Below are 16,763 nucleotides of genomic sequence, written 5' to 3'. Positions count from 1 at the left end.
TTGAAAGAACTGTAGTACCTAACCTTCAGTCTAGTAATCTGACTTCTCAAGAATTGCTCCTACTAGGACATGTGTGCAAAGACATTTCTACAAAAATTTCATGGCAAAATCATTTATACTTCAAAAAAAAAGTTAATGTACACAAAATAAATTAAGATCTACTCACACAAGCACCCATGAAATACTAAAGCAGCTAATCAAAAGAATAAGAAAGAAGGTAATGGCTGATGGAAGGATCTCCAAACTATATCCTTACAGATAAAATGTACTTACTGGTGACAAAAGCAACCTCATGGATGCAGAGCTTGCAAATTAAATGTTAATTGTAACCCACAATTAGCTGGAGTAGAGGAAAACATCCGCCATCAAAGCAGCATAATTGCCGCCCTGTTATTGACGTCTGGAGAGAATTCTACATGTCTTGCTTTAGTGGTGTGTCCTACTGCCATCAGACAGATGTACTGCCTTGCTCCTCCTGAATATCAGAAAATGGAAAGATGTGTTCAGCCTTTTACATTATCCTTTTTCACCTCATCACTAAACATTTCATTTGCCTAGATTCTCTTGCCTACCCGTCCTCCTTACTGGGGAGATGGCATCTACTGTGTACCCCTAAATAATGAGAACGTGTACTGTGCTTTATTACATTAAGTGAGTACCTTGATACAGAAGTGTCCTTCTAGCCCCCCACTGTAGCAAAAGATGGATGTCCATCCATAGGGACCTCTATAAATAAATTAAGATACCACCATGCAATACAATAGTAGGGAGCTATTAAAAAGACAAGAGAGGGTTGCCTGGGTGGCTCAGTCAGTTAAGTGTCCAACTCTTGATTTCAGCTCAGGTCTTGATCTCAGGGTAGTGAGTTCAAGCCCCATGTTGGGGTCCACGCTGGGCATTGAGCCTACTTAAAAAGAAAAAAAGAAAAAAAAAGATGAGCTATTCTCACGCAATTGTAATGGTTATCCACGCTGAAGGACGGAAACCAACCACTCTCTATCTCCTTCAGTCTAAGGTTCAAGACAGGTTTTGTTTGAGGATTAATTTTAGACTATATTAAACAATTCTGTACTTAAGTTTAATTTCCACTGACCAATGAATTTTAGGAATTGTGGACTTGGGTTTTTTTAATCAGATGATTTATTTTTAAATATCATGAAATTGCAGCAGAAACAAGGGGATCAAGGATGTAATATTTAAATTTATTTCAGGGACAAAACTGAATAAAATATTACCACTGTGTTTTGTTGTCATAGCTTGATTCAAAAGTCACAAGAAAGGAAGCCTGATGACGATGATGAGATAACATGGGGAAGTGATGAATTGCCAATAGAAACAACAAACCATGAAGATTCCAATAAAGGCAAGAATTTTCTGAGCAATTTTCTCGTCAAAAATAATGGACTGGGAGAAGGGGGTGGGGTTATGGACATTGGGGAGGGAATGTGCTATGATGAGTGCTGTGAAGTGTGTAAACCTGGCGATTCACAGACCTGTACCCCTGGGGCTAATAATACATTATATGTTCATAAAAAAATTTTTAAAGAGTTAAAAAAGAAATAGATCAAAAAAAGCGTTCAAAAATTAGTTTTCAGAATATATGGATGTGTTATTTCACTGTATGTGTTCATTATTTGGTTCCATACATAAGGTAAAATCACATAGACAAACATCAATATTCAGTTTTATAACTAGATATTTGCACAGGTGTAGGCTAAAACTCTCAGTGGCTTAAAGTAAAACACACAAACATGCAAATAATTAGAAACACAAAGTCATACAGTTTTGCCATTCTGGTCAATAGTCGAGAAACACATTTTATTTATAATAAAATGGGTAGAATACTCAAAAATAGGAAATTAATACCCATGCATCTCAACCTCATATTTTAAAACTAAGAGTCATTTGCTCTGTCCTAGTACTGCCTCTTTTATTTTATAACTGAGGCAGTAGAGAAATGAGGCTCTATCTAGTGTATCATTTCTCTTTTTTTATAAAGGCAATGTTATACTAATGCAATGAAAGACATGGTTTGTAATCTGAAGTCTTAGTTGTTAAAGGAAATTAACAGTTGTTAATTAAGTCTTAGTTGTTAAGGGAAATTAAAGTTGAACTAACACTTTTTCGATTTAGGTAAACTGTTGGTATCAGTGTTGGTGCTCTTGTCAAATCCTGTAGCCCATGCTCATCTCCAGCTTTTGGGCTCCTGTTGCCTTTACACTCTGTTCTGTAAAAGTTTAGAGTTATTTTTTGTAAGTGTACTCTGTATTTACAGCTGGCCTTCACCCCACCGGATGTTCAGCTTCTTGAAGTATCTTGTACAACTCTGTGTACCCCACAGAGCCAGTGTTATGGTTGCCTAACTGGTAGCTGCATCATCAGAAAGCTATACTTGTAGCTGCAAGACTATAGCAAGAACTCTCTCCTGCTTTTTTCCAGAATAATAGTTGCCTTCTGGTATAAGCAGTTTCCGTAGAGCAGGTCCTAAATTAGATACATACTTCTCCCAAGACATTGATATCACTCATTTGATAAGCTCCTGGAGACCCCCCAGTTTTAATTTGTATTGAGAAAGCTTTCAAATGCCCAGGATATAGGCACTGAGTACCAAACCAGGGTAGAGAGAGAAGGCATCCGTGTTTCTAGTGCATGTCCCATTATAAGGAATTTCTGAAGCATCTCCCTTCATCTTTTCCCCAATGTGCTTGGAAGCTAATTTAAGTGCAAAGCAATACCAGGACTAGATATATTTTGAAACTCTTCTAGAAACTCTAAGTACATGAGAGCCAAGAGCCTTAAGAATTTCTGAGCAGTCAGTGAGGTGTTTCCTTAAAAGTTGGGTACAAGGGCCTTGCTATATGGCCAAGATTTTATTGTGTTAATTGTAGGTATCTGCCTGCCTGTTCTCCTGCCTTATTAATTCTGAAGTCTCTTGCTTTTGTAAAAGCAGATGAGGTGAGAATAGGCTCAAATCAGTTCCCTTATTAGCTAAGTCACTTTGAGGGGTTTTTTGTTTTTTGTTTTTTAAACAACTGCTGTGCACCTGGATGACTCTGTCAGTTAAGTGTCTGTCTTCAGTTCGGGTCATGATCTCAGGGTCCTGGGATAAAGCCCCACGTTGGACTCCCTGCTCAGCTGGGAGTTTGCTTCTCCCTCTCCCACTGCCCCAACCCCCCATCCTTGTGCTTTCTCTATATATAAATAAATAAATAAAATATATATATTTTTAAATCAACTATTGTCTTCTTAGATCATCCCTTTCTGACAAATGAGGAGCTTGGGGCACTCCCCATCGTCAAAGTGCTCCCCTCTGGTAAATACACTGGTACCAAGTTGAAATCAGTCATTCGAACATTGAGAGGTTTGTTAGATCAAGGAATTCCTTCTAAGGAGCTGGAGGTAAGTGGCTTCTGCCAATGTTTCTTTCCCAAACAAAGTTTTATGCAAAATTAGGAGAAATTTTTTAAATGTCCATTACTTTGCAACTTTACCTCCAACTAAGAGCACCATCTTGTTCTATCCAGCAGAAAATTAATTCTCACAATTAGGATCCTAGTTGCATTGTTTTAAAGAGATCTCTTTAACCACTTTGGAGCTTAATAAATCTCTCCAAAGATTAACTTTCCTGCCTCAGAGTAGAGATAGACATTTTTTTAAGTCAGGTGTCAAGGGTCAGTTCCAACTATATACTAAACTTTATATTTAGAATACTGTTGATTTGGTTTACTAGTAATAGTTTCTAGTTTAATATAGCTCCAGAACTATGTTCAGTGCAGTGGTTCAGAGCCCTTCCTCGTGTGGTCTTGCTTGCAATGTCCTTATTTACCACCAGGCCAAAGAGGAACGTAGCACGACTGTGGTTTTGAGGTTGACCTTGTTCATCTCCCTCAAACCATACGCTTACTTTGCCCACTTCCTGAGCTTTTCATAACCACTAAAGTGAAAGGAGCTAACTTCTTTTGAGAGCTTCTGGAATGTGATAGATGCTTTGTATTTAATATTCAAAATAAGGTATATCACATTAATATATTTGGAAACAAGTTCACAATACTTCCTCTCCATTTTACAGCAATTTGTTTTTTAAGGCTTAAGTTTAAATGTCACCATTCCAAAGACCTGCCATCACAACACTCTATAAAGTAGATCTGTATTTTTTTTCTAACCTACGACTTGTTAATTTCTTCAAAGCATTTATCGCAGCATTTGTTTACTTCTTTACTGATTCTTTCTCCCAGTAGTCTGTAAGCTCAAGGAGAACCAGAATCATATCTCCTTTCTCACCACTGTATTCCTAGCACTTATTACAGTGTCCTGCATCTAGTAGGCATTTTCAATATATATTTGCGTGGATGGATGGATGAAGAGATAAATGGGTGGATTAATGAGTGAATGAAAAGTGAAAGTTGGCTTTTAAAACCTAGGACTACCAGGGCACCTGGGTGGCTCAGTGGGTTAAAGCCTCTTGCCTTCAACTCAGGTCATGATCCCAGGGTCCTGGGATCGAGCCCCGCGTCAGGCTCTCTGCTCAGTGGGGAGCCTGCTTCCCTCTCTCTGCCTGCCTCTCTCCTACTTGTGATCTCTCTCTCTGTCAAATAAGTAAATAAAATCTTTTTCTTTTAAATTTAAAAAAATAAAAAATTAAAATTAAAATTAAAACCTAGGACTATCTAACCACAACTCTACCACATGGGATATTCTATGATCCCATAGACAATATTGTCAAGAAATTCTGCTCCAGCTCATTACTTTAAGCCAAAGTTGCTTTTATATTTTTTTTCCTAAAATATAATTATAGATCTCTTTAAACTGAAATTTAAAATTAAGGTACAAATTGCAGCCTCACAAATTTAGTTGACAACATGTTAAAGATATTTACAACAATATATTTCAACAACTGGTATATCAGATTAGTTTTGGGATTTTAGACTCGCTTATCTTAACAGAACATACCTATTTCTTAACATTCAAAGTCTGCCCTGATCAGTAGCCAATTTTACACCCTGCATATTTAAAGCTTTTGCAATTGTTACTGAATTACTGCTTATCTCAACAAATTTAGCTTTATTTCCATTTTTTCTTGCAGAATCTCCAGGAATTAAAACCTTTGGATCAGTGTCTGATTGGACAAACTAAGGAAAACAGAAGAAAGAATCGATATAAAAATATACTTCCCTGTAAGTTTAATTTGGCTTCAAATCAAATATGTGTCTAATATAATTTGAACTGATTTAAAACTTTTGTGCCTGTTTACCCTATCTCTAACACAAGTGTGCACACACACACACAAACACATATTTAGGTGTTTATATCAGTAACAAATACATTTAGGTATACAATGTAAATACCTTTTTAAACTATATATTCTGAAAAATCAATCAGAAGAATCTAAACTACTTATTCAGACTCTCATGGATTTTGCAGCATAGTATTAGAAATTAATCAGTGATGCCAAATCAGTAGTTTTATTATTTTTAAATATTTATTTATTTATTTATTTGAGAGAGAAAGAGAGCATGCACATGTGTGAGGAGAGGGAAGGGACCGAAGGAGAGGGAGAGGGAGAGGGAGAGAATCTCAAGCAGACTCCCCGCTAAGTGCAGAGCTTGAGCTCCACCTCATGACTCTGAGATCATGACCTGAACCAAAATCAAGAATCCAATTCTTAACTGACTAAGACACCCAGGCACCCCCAATCAGTAATTTTAACGTCTTCTTAAAACTATGAATTGGGGGGCATTTGGGTGGCTCAGTAGGTTAAGCCTCTGCTTCAGCTCAAGCTCAGGTCGTGATCTCAGGAAGCAGGGAGCCTGCTTCCCCCTCTTTCTCTGCCTGCCTCTCTGCCTACTTGTGATCTCTCTCTCTCTCTCTCTCTCTCTCTCTCTCTGTCAAATAAATAAATAAAATCTTTTTTTCTTTTTTTTTTTCTTTTTTTTTTTTTTTAATATGAATTGGGGCACCTGGGTGGCTCAGTCAGTCAAGCATCTGCTTTCTGCTCAGGTCATGATCCTGGGGTCCTGGGATAGAGTTTCACATCAGGCTCCTGGCTCAGTGGGGAGTCTGCTTCTCCCTCTGCCTGCTGCTCCCCCTGCGTGTGCTCTCTTTCTGTCTCTCTGACAAATAAATAAACAAAATATATATTTTTTTTAAATATGAATCAGCTTCTACAGGAAGGGACATCTAGTTGGCTTGGTTGCTAGACTATATGACTCTTGATCTCAGGGTCCTAAGTTCAAGCCCTACACTGGGTGTGGAGCCTTCTTTAAAAAAAATAAATTTAAAATTTTTTTTAAAAATTGTCATTCATGAATTCACTTCAGCTTGAGCAGTTTCTTAGTTCATGTGTCACACCAACATCTATTTATTCCACTCATTCTAACTTCAGAGAAATTTCTATGATACATTATACATGCATGTGGCTGCAATGGTACCAACAATGATACTACCAAGTTGCATTAGGGTTTGAATTGTTCAGATACTAGGAGGAAAAAGCGAATTTTTTTTTTACCACATTTTACTGATTTCACCAATCAACAAGTGATTTTTTTTAATATATAGAGATATAGCCAAAATATTAATGTCTAGCAACTTTTTTTTTTTTTAAGATTTCATTTATTTATTTGACAGAGAGAAATCACAAGTAGATGGAGAGGCAGGCAGAGAGAGAGGAGGAGGAAGCAGGCTCCCTGCTGAGCAGAGAGCCCGATGCAGGACTCGATCCCAGGACCCTGAGATCATGACCTGAGCCGAAGGCAGCGGCTTAACCCACTGAGCCACCCAGGCGCCCCTAGCAACTTTTTTTTTTAAGCAACTTCTTACAATAATCATCAGCCATATTTATATATATCAGCACACTGGGTTCCACTGTGTATGATACAACAATCCTGTCTTTGCCAGGAAGTCATAAATTCAAAAATCTAAAATAGAATAGTGGCAAATCATGTAATAAATAACAATACAATTGAATTTTTTCAACCAAGTTGCAAGACACAAAATTTATTTTGGAAAACTTCCTGTGAAAACTGAATCTTAGCATTTTAAAATGAAATCAATAATGGTTCAGCATAAAGTAGGTAGGAATTATTTCAGCACCACCCCACCCAAAATGGCCAGACTAGCCTCTCAAAGTCAAATGAGCTAAGCCATAAATCTAAAACTACTGAGTGGGGACTAAGAGGTAGAAGTCAAGTAATTGAAGGGCAATTGATGGGGGATTTTGAAACACTACTGAAGTCATAATTTGATAATCATAGAAATTACCAGTTAAATTTATAAATATTTTAAATAGAAATGACTTTTGATGTACATACAGTACATACTGATTAATTCTCTTGGACAAGGTGGCTTACATATAGTTTTCACTGGTTTGAAAATTTATATTTTAACTATGAAATTACAACCAGACAAAGACAGGGGCCTGTATGCCTGGAAAATAAAGTGAGTTACCTTTTTACTTATTGGGTTAATATTTTGGCTGCTGATTTAAAAGTATATAATTTAATTAAATTAGCAAGAGGTAATTATGCCAATTATATTTGTAAGATGTACTTTGATCATTTGATTATAATACTAATTTTTATTTTATGAAATAATCTTCTGGCATTGTCATTCATTAAATTCATCATTATCGTCATTAAAAATAAGGATGGATAAGGGGTGCCTGGGTGGCTCAGTGGGTTAAACTTCTGTCTTCAGCTCAAGTCATGATCTCAGGGTCCTGGGATTGAGCCCCGCATGGGGCTCTCTGCTCAGCAGGGAGCCTGCTTCCCCCCCCCCGCCTGCCTCTCTGTCTACTTGTGATTTCTGTCAAATAAATCTTTAAAAAAATCTTTAAAAAAAATAAGGATGGATAAGAAGTAGCAAAGTACATTTGTTTCTCTAGGAACTTATTAAGAAGTTCTAAATGTATTAATTGATTTATTAATTTTAATTAACCAAATCTGTATAAATAATATCAAATTGTCAGAAACTCACTGAGTTGACATCTTAGATATACTTGTAACAAGAGCAAAATCAGTAAACATAAAATGATTCGACTGTAATTTGAAAATATGCCTCATTAAAAAGTATGATTTCATTTATGGTTCTGAGGAATTTCTCGTAATTTTTGACTCGTGCTGTTTATGAGGTTCTTGTTTAAAAAGGCATGATATAGACGGCTCTGTTTTGTGGTGGGAAATTCACAGATGATGCCACAAGAGTTCCTCTTGGAGATGAAGGCGGCTATATCAACGCCAGCTTCATTAAGATACCCGTGGGAAAAGAAGAGTTCGTTTACATTGCCTGTCAAGGACCTCTCCCTACAACTGTTGGAGATTTCTGGCAGATGATTTGGGAACAAAAATCCACAGTGATAGCCATGATGACCCAAGAAGTAGAAGGGGAAAAAATAAAATGCCAGCGCTACTGGCCTAACATCCTAGGCCAAACAACAATGGTCAATGACAGGCTTCGGCTGGCTCTCGTGAGAATGCAGCAGCTGAAGGGCTTTGTAGTACGAGCAATGGCCCTAGAAGAGATTCAGGTAAGTGAGTTAAATCTTTCCGTCTCCTAAGGCTTATCTCCTAGTTGGAATGCAGGCCTGGACACTTTCCACATCAGTATATTTCTAAATGAAAGCCAGCAACTTGGGGTTTCTCATTTCAGTGGAACTAATGTCACCCATTATTTTTTATCTAACAAACACTTAAATGTGACCTTCTTACTGCCAGTTTCCTCCAATGCATACTGTATTAGGATGAAATGAGAATACACGCCTTTAAGGTGACCATCCACATCCTTTGCTTAGTGATAGAACAGAATGGCTCAGAAGCTATGTGCTAGAAATGTGGTTTTGTTTTTGTTTTTTAAGGTGAAACCTCTAAGAAGAATGAATAAAACAATCAATTAAAAAATCTCTGAGTAGCAAATATTCCCCCATAAGCACAACATATTTGGTAATGCATGGACAATTGTAACATAAATGTTTGTCATTTGGGTAATTTCTTCTATGGCCACTTTACCACTGAATCAATTTAGCTTGAATTAGATAAGTGGATATACCTTAAGTAAAACCGATACTTTTCCTCACCTCCGCACTCCCTCAATTTCACCCTCCTCCCAGTAGCTTAAGTATAAGTATGGTTGACCCTTGAACAAAACGGGAGTTAGGAGTGCTGACTCCCATGGAGTCCAAAATCCACATATAACTTTGGACTCTCCATAAACTTAACTACTAACAGCCTACTGTTGACCTAAAGTCTTACTGGTAATATAAATGGTCCTTTAACACATATTTTATATACTATATGTATTATAGACTGAGTCTTACAACAAACTAAGCTAGAGAAAAAAAATGTCAAGGAAATCATAAGAAAGAGAAAATATTTACAGTACTGTACTATTAAAAAAAAAAAAAACGCATGTAAATGGACCTGTACAATTCAAACCCATGTTGTTTGATGCTCAACCCTAATGGGTTTCCTTTTGGACTTGGACTTGATTCTATTGGTCACATGTAAACATAGCCTAATGATTTCCTTCATGGTTTTTTGATGTGATTTTATAAATAATTAAAGATTATACCTTCTTATTCATTCCCACCAGCCTACCCATTACCTATGCTAATGCAGTCATTCAGTATTCCTTAAATGATTTGTTTAATTAATAGAAGGTTTGTACAGCCTGGACCCTGTTATGGAATCTAGGGATTCAGCAGTTAGCCATACAGACAAAAAGAAATCCCTGACCTCATGGAGTTCACTTTTTAATGAGGAGACACTAGTGTTGATGATGCTGTGGAAAAAGCTCTAAAGGAGTTGATTGAGCCAAGGGATGAGGGGGCAGGGAGGGATTTCAGTCAGAAACAGCAAGTGCAAAGGCCCCGACTTGAACTGTACCTCGTGTTTTCAAAGAACTACAGAGAGGTCCCTGTGGTGGAGCAAAGCGACTACCAGGAACAGGTCAGGTCTGAGAAGGAGCTGGATCAAGGGCTTGTAAGCCGTTGCACTGACGGTGGCTTTTACCTAGAGTACCTCTGAGGTGGAGTCATCTAGAAAGGTTGTTATTCATATCAATGTAATCTCCTTTTAGGGTTTCAAAAGAAATTGTTACCAGTCTTTAAAATGTGGAGTTAGCAATCTCCTTGATAAAGACCCTCCCTGTGTGGTGGAGCCGAGTCTTCTTGTCTCACTTGATCTTAGCCAAAAGGCCGAGTCTTCTTATCTCTTGCATCTGTCCTTTGATTTGATCCAATGGGCAAGCCAAAGTTTGAAAGGACCGTATATTATGAAGAACTAAAACATATGTGTGAACGATACAGTATTTATCTATTTCTTGTATTGTACAATTTCAGACAGGAGAGATACGACATATTTCTCATCTGAATTTCACTGCCTGGCCAGACCACGATACACCTTCTCAGCCAGACGACTTGCTCACTTTTATCTCTTACATGAGACACATTCATAGATCCGGACCAATCATCACACACTGCAGCGCTGGCATCGGACGTTCAGGGACCCTGATATGCATAGATGTGGTCTTAGGATTAATCAGTCAAGATCTGGAAGTGAGTACAACATACAGGCTGAACTAGCAGTCAACCAGAATTAACAGTGGAATCTAATACTGTGTTATGATCTTGGAATTTTTTTTATTTAGCCGGGGTTTTGGGGGGTTACTTAAGTAAAATCTTAAGATTTTTTGTAAGTAATCTCTATACCTGATGTGGGGCTCAATCTCACAACCCCAAGATCAAGAGTCATATGTTCCAACTGAGGCAGCCAGACACCCCTATTTAGTAGCTTTTATGAATGCCTTAATTTCCTTACTATATCAAATTGTATTTTAGGGGTACCTGGGTGGCTCAGTTGGTTCAGTGTCTGCCTTTGGCTCAGGTCATGATCTTGGGGTCCTGGGATTGAGCCCTATATAGGGCTCCCAGTTCAGTGAGGAGTCTGCTTCTCCCTCTCCCTCTGCCCCTTCCCCCAACTCATGCACATGATCTCTCTCTCTCTCTTTCTCTCAAATAAATACATTAAATCTTTTTTTAAAGGACAATCTACTCTTTTTTTTTTTTAAGATTTTATTTATTTATCTGACAGAAAGAAAGAGAGCACAAGCAAGGGGAGCAGCAGGCATAGGGAGAAGGAGAAGCAGACTCCCCACTGAGCAGGGGGCCCAACTGGGGGCTCAATCCCAGGACCCTGGGATCACAACCTGAGTCAAAAAGACACTCAACCATCTGAGCCACCCAAGCACCCCAAATTAAATCTTTTAAAAAAAAATTTTATTTTAGTTAATGTTCAAAACTACTCAGACCATAATCAAGAAGAAGCAATATTTCAATTTTATATTTGTTCTACTGGTATTAACTATGTGCTTAAAATTTCTTAGCAGTATTAGATTTATTCTTTATAGTCTATAGGTTTCTATACAGTAAAGTCAGTTTCACTGTCACACTTAAGGAGAGAAATATTGAAGCACTGGGGTGCCTGGATAGTTCAGTCTGTAGAACATGCAGCTCTTGACCTTGGGGTCCTGAGTGCAAGCCTCACCTGGGGTGCAGAGTGCAAGCCTAACATTGGGTGCAGAGCTTACTTTAAAAATGGGGGGGGGGGCACCTGGGTGGTTCGGTCAGTTAAGTGTCTGACTATGGCTCAGGTCATGATCTCATGGTCTTAGTATCTGGCCCTGATGTATGCTCCTTGCTCAGCAGCGAGCCTGCTTGTCCCTCTGCCCTTCCCCTTACTTGTGTGCTCTTGCGCTCAGTCTCTCTCAAGTGAATAAATAAAAATCTTTAGGAATAGATGTAGAGAGAGAAGCATAAAAGAAAGTATATTTATGAAATAAAAAGACATATTTTTGTTATTGTTTACCTATGAGTGGGAAATGTATACTTTGTTCTACAAACTGATGCTAGTCTCTAAATTATTCCCACTTTTAAAAATATTACTAAGTAAACAAAATTAATGAGTATAATCTTATTTAAAATCTAAATTAGTATAAACCTTACTTAAAATGTTAGAATATCTTGGGACGCCTGGGTGGCTCAGTTGGTTAAGCAGCTGCCTTCGGCTCAGGTCATGATCCCAGCGTCCTGGGATCGAGTCCCACATCGGGCTCCTTGCTCGGCGGGGAGCCTGCCTCTCCCTCTGCCTCTGCCTGCCACTCTGTCTGCCTGTGCTCGCTTGCTCTCCCTCTCTCTCTGATAAATAAATAAAATCTTTAAAAAAAAAAAATGTTAGAATATCTTACCATAAAATCATGGTCTCTTAAAGAATTTTCACTAAAAGCATTTGTCTTGCTCTATACACACTATTGTGTCTACCAATAATTTAAGTAGAACGAAACAAAGTCTATTTCCCCCTTGTTTCAAAGTGCCAGTATCAGTGAAAATAAAAAGATCAGGAATTTTAATCTGAAAAGCAAACTGTAAGAAAAATAGTTTATTTATTTATTTTTTTTTAAATGTTGATATTAGAAAACAGTCAAATTCCTGGGATGCCTGGGTGGCTCAGTCAGGCTAACCTTAGTCAGGTTAAGCATCTGCCTTTGACTCAGGTCATGATGACAAGGGCCTGGGATCAAGTCCCACATCAGGCTCCTTGCTCAGTGGGGAGCCTACCTCTCCCTCTGCCTGCTGCTCCCCCTGCCTGTGTGGTCTCTATCTTTCTCTCTCTGACAAATAAATAAAATCTTTTTAAAATTTTAAAAAAAAAGAGAGAGAGAAATTAGTCAAATTCCAGAGGGGAGAGAATTTCTTTTGGGGATTTTTTTGTTGGGGATTTTCAAGTAGAATAACCTCCCCTAATTCTTAACACAGATCATAAATAAAATTATCAAATGTTGGCAGAGTCAGTTCACTGACTTTTGTCCAGAGCAGTTTCCCAACACTGCTAAAAGGAGGAGGAGAAGGAGGAGATATGGAATCTTTGGGGTTCAAATTCAGTAACCCTTTTTATCTAACACACAGACCCTGTTTTCTTTGGCAGTTTGACATCTCTGACTTAGTGCGCTGCATGAGGCTGCAAAGACATGGAATGGTTCAGACAGAGGTGAGTCTTGGTTGGTGTCTTCTAATGAGGATTTTCGTGAAGATTCTGTAGTTTTCAAAGTTCTGGTTCTCTTCTTAAATGGTCCCCGCATTATAACATAAAACCATAGATTTATGGTAATAAGGGACTTTTTTTTTTTAAGCATGAGGACTAATTCTGAAAAAAATTAAAATACTTCAAAGATACCTCATTAAATGTTGCCTTTAATTTAAATGCAGGAAATGAGAAAATGCAGTATTTGCACTTAACAATATGTAGAGAATGGGGCAGCGTGTTGGGAGGGAGTAGTTTGGGTTGGTATAAAATAGCATATAATTTAGTAGCATTCTTTCCCCATTTCCAACTTTAAAGAAGGTAACATTCTTGCCACAGAAATTCCCTGAGAGGGAATGGTTTCGGCAGCATTGACAAGAAGTCCAGAAGGCAGGATAGAGTTGCTTAGCTTAGAGAAGACACTCTTGGGGCAGAGTGAATGGGTAGGTTTGTGTATCCTGTGTTTTGATAACATTTCTCTTACCTGAAATCAAACCATGGGTTATATCACAGGCTGACCTACAGACATGTCTTTCACAGGAACTACATTTTGTAGAGTATCTGTCTGCTCTCAGTGGTTCAACTATCCTTACTGTTTGTAGTGTGAGGAGGGATATGGAAGCTATTTTCATATCTCATAAATTCACATTTCTCTATCTCTTAAAGAATATAGAAGTTTACCATCTTTAAAATTAAAATTTGCTTCATTAGCCTTCAGATATCTTTTTAATTCAAGTTAAACCTCCTAAATATTAAGCTGAGTTGCATACTTTTTTAGGTTAAGAAAGCATACTGATCTGTATAAGCAGTTCCTTAGACCCAGGAAACTGACTCATTCAACAAGTACTTATTCACTGAGGGCCTGCGGTGGACCAGGCACTTTTGTAGGCGCTTGGAGCACATCCGTGTTTGGAACAAAGACCCCCTCATGAGGTGGTGATGAGGAAGGCAGATATTAAACACATTAACTAAGTAAGTTATATAGGATCTTTGAAAGTGGTAAGTGCTTTAGAAGATAAAAGAAAAAAAAAATAGAGCAAGGCAAAGAGGTTGAGGCATGGCAGACTGGGGGAGGTATTTTAAATAGAGTAGCAGCCCCAAGGAAGTAACACTGAAGCAAAGACTTGAAGGAGGTACAGTGGGCACGTGAGGCTATCCAAGAGTAACAGTATTTCAGGCAGAAAAAGCCATCTGCTCTGAGGCAGGAGCAGGCCTGGTGTGCTCGAGAATGGCCATGGTTGGGGTGGCTGAGGTGAAAAGGGGAGTGACAGGGCCAGGGCCTGGGCTCTCCTCTGAGGGAAATGGAGACAGCGCAGCATTATCAGTGTGGACTGACATGACCCGACTTCCATTTTAAAGGTCCTCTCTGGCCACTGTGTTAGAATAAAACCGACGTGGGGGAAGGACGCAGGGTTAGAAGCAGGGGTGTCAGTTTGGCGGCAAGCAGTGGGCCCAGCCTGGAGTGTGTGGATATAGGGAGAAGAGGCCATGGTGTGAAGTAGGTTTGCTAATGGATTGTTGGTGGCCTGAGAGAAAGTCAAGGATGATCGTGTGCAAATGTAGTAAAAGTTAAAGTACAGAGGAGCACCAAGGAAATAAAAGGGTTACCTATATTCCTATTTCTCAGAAACTGCGCATGTTTTAAACAACATTCTTACATTCTTTAGACCGAGCACATGTGTAACAGGCATGAATGCTCACATACACCCAACCATTTTAAATGAGATTCAACTGTCGTTAGTGTTTTGTTGCTTTCCATTTAGTATATTGTGAATTTTTTCTGTCCACCCTCAGACTCATTAATTCCTTCCAAAGTATATTAAAAAAAACTCAGATCCCTGCACCGTCAACTTAACAGAGAGTAATTTCAACAAAAAAGAGTTGATTTCCCAAAAACTTTGATTTTCATATTCTTTCTTTCCAAATATTTAAAGAGCATTATTTTGTGTCGCTTCTTGGGTATTAATTTTTTGACATTTCAGAACATCAAGATGAGTTCAATAAATCTAGAGGAAATTTTGTAGGGACTTTATTTTTCCATTATAAGAGCAAATTATAAATATTACCAAAGCACAGAAATAAATGTGTCCTACCACAGACAATTTCAGTTAGGACTCTGGGGTATTTCCACCTGCCTACTCACTAACCTCCAAGGCTTTGCCCCTCCTCATTTTGTCAGTCTGGTTCAGTTTCTTATCATTTTGATGACACTGCACAGTTCTATATCCTGCTTCTTATATTAAACATTATCACAAAATTTTCCATATTTTCAAAATTACTCTTTTTATATATATATATATAATTTCATATTATACATCTAGAGTCTTCTCTTTCTTTTTTTCTCTTGCCATAGGATCAATATATTTTCTGCTATCAAGTCATCCTTTATGTGCTGACACGTCTTCAAGCTGAAGAAGAGCAAAAAGAACAGCCACAGCTTCTGAAATAACATGAAAAGAACAGCCTTCTGGATGCTTCATCTCGCTCCCAATCTCCAACAGGTGTTCCTGTTATCTGCTTAAAATAAAGATCACAGGGCAGCAAGTCCATACAATACCATTATGCTTATTCTCCTCTACCTTAGAGGGGCATTCTTCACAACAATAAATAATATTGAAATGCTGTATTTTTACAGCTACTTTAGCCTGTGATAATTTAAAAATTTTTGACACTAACCGAACAGTGCAGATCTTAGGGGTGATCAAGGCAGCTTTTGATTATAGCTGAGGTTGCAAGGACACGCCGAGTCTATTTGTAATCCACCAATCTTGTTTATAGCAAAATTTCTTCCCAGCATTTTAATAGAGTTATTTTATAGGGGATACTTGAAACCAGTATTTAAGCTTTAAGTGACAGTAATATTGGCATAGAAAAAAGGTAGCAAAGGTTTACTGTATCAGTTTCTAATGTTTACTATATAGAATTTCCTGTAATATATTTATATACTTTTTCATGAAAATGGAGTTATCAGATACATTTGTAACTGCATTATATTTGTTATGCATCATCTCACTTTGTAAATAAAAATACATCTTAAAAATATGAACAAGCCAAAGCATATGCAAACATTTTCAGCAATGTGTTCTTTCTTCTTCTTTTTTTAAGTAGGCTCTGCCCTCAGTGTGGAGCCAACTCCAGGCTTGAACTCACAAACTGAGATCAAGACCTGAGGTGAGACTCAAGAGTCAGACGCTTAACCGACTAAACCACCCAGATGTTCCTTCAGTGTGCGTGTGTGTGTGTGTGTTAATTTAAATTCAATTTGGTTAATATATACTGTATTATTAGTTCCAGGGGTAGAACTTAATGATTCATCAGTTGCATCTGATACCCAGTGCTCATTCCATCAAGTGCCCTCCTTAATGCCCATCACCCAGTTACCCCATCACCCCACCATCTCCCTTCAGTGTGTTACTTCTTAACACACAGGCCTCAGGGGAAGCAAGAACTTTTGAACCCCAATTTCCCATCTCCCCACTTGGTCCCAGTCATGGCAGCCACAGGGACCAAGAGTGTTGTTGGTAACCCTGGTAAGTCTTCAGGGTGTGACGTGTGGGTCCTGTACTGACCAACAGTAGCGAAGACATTCAGTCTCCCTGCCTTCTGCCTCCCTGCCTTCCAGCTTACCGTGCCTGATGCATAAATCAGAGTACTTTCAAGTTCTAATTGAAGTAAAACTCAGAATATCTAAGCTGA

The 16,763-nt window shown here is 38.3% G+C and overlaps 1 protein-coding gene across 10 annotated transcripts in view; it reads left to right on the top strand.

Moving 5' to 3' along the window:
- The window catches only part of PTPN13 (protein tyrosine phosphatase non-receptor type 13), a 207,050-nt gene extending 190,941 nt beyond the window's left edge, over positions 1-16,109 (top strand). For all 10 annotated transcript variants that reach the window (XM_044224592.1, XM_044224594.1, XM_044224593.1 and 7 more), the window contains 7 exons: positions 1,257-1,363; positions 3,251-3,399; positions 5,084-5,174; positions 8,184-8,521; positions 10,331-10,546; positions 12,972-13,034; positions 15,421-16,109. In XM_044224592.1, coding sequence (XP_044080527.1) covers positions 1,257-1,363; positions 3,251-3,399; positions 5,084-5,174; positions 8,184-8,521; positions 10,331-10,546; positions 12,972-13,034; positions 15,421-15,516 — 1,060 coding nt within the window. In that variant the 3' untranslated portion in view covers positions 15,517-16,109. The remainder of the gene's footprint in view (positions 1-1,256; positions 1,364-3,250; positions 3,400-5,083; positions 5,175-8,183; positions 8,522-10,330; positions 10,547-12,971; positions 13,035-15,420) is intronic.
- Positions 16,110-16,763: the final 654 nt, after the last annotated feature.

This window comes from Neovison vison, chromosome 11 (genome assembly GCF_020171115.1).
Source record: "Neovison vison isolate M4711 chromosome 11, ASM_NN_V1, whole genome shotgun sequence".
NCBI classification, from domain to species: Eukaryota; Metazoa; Chordata; class Mammalia; order Carnivora; family Mustelidae; genus Neogale; species Neogale vison.
Note: the sequence above shows the minus strand (reverse complement) of the source record. Positions and strands in the feature narration are given on the sequence as shown.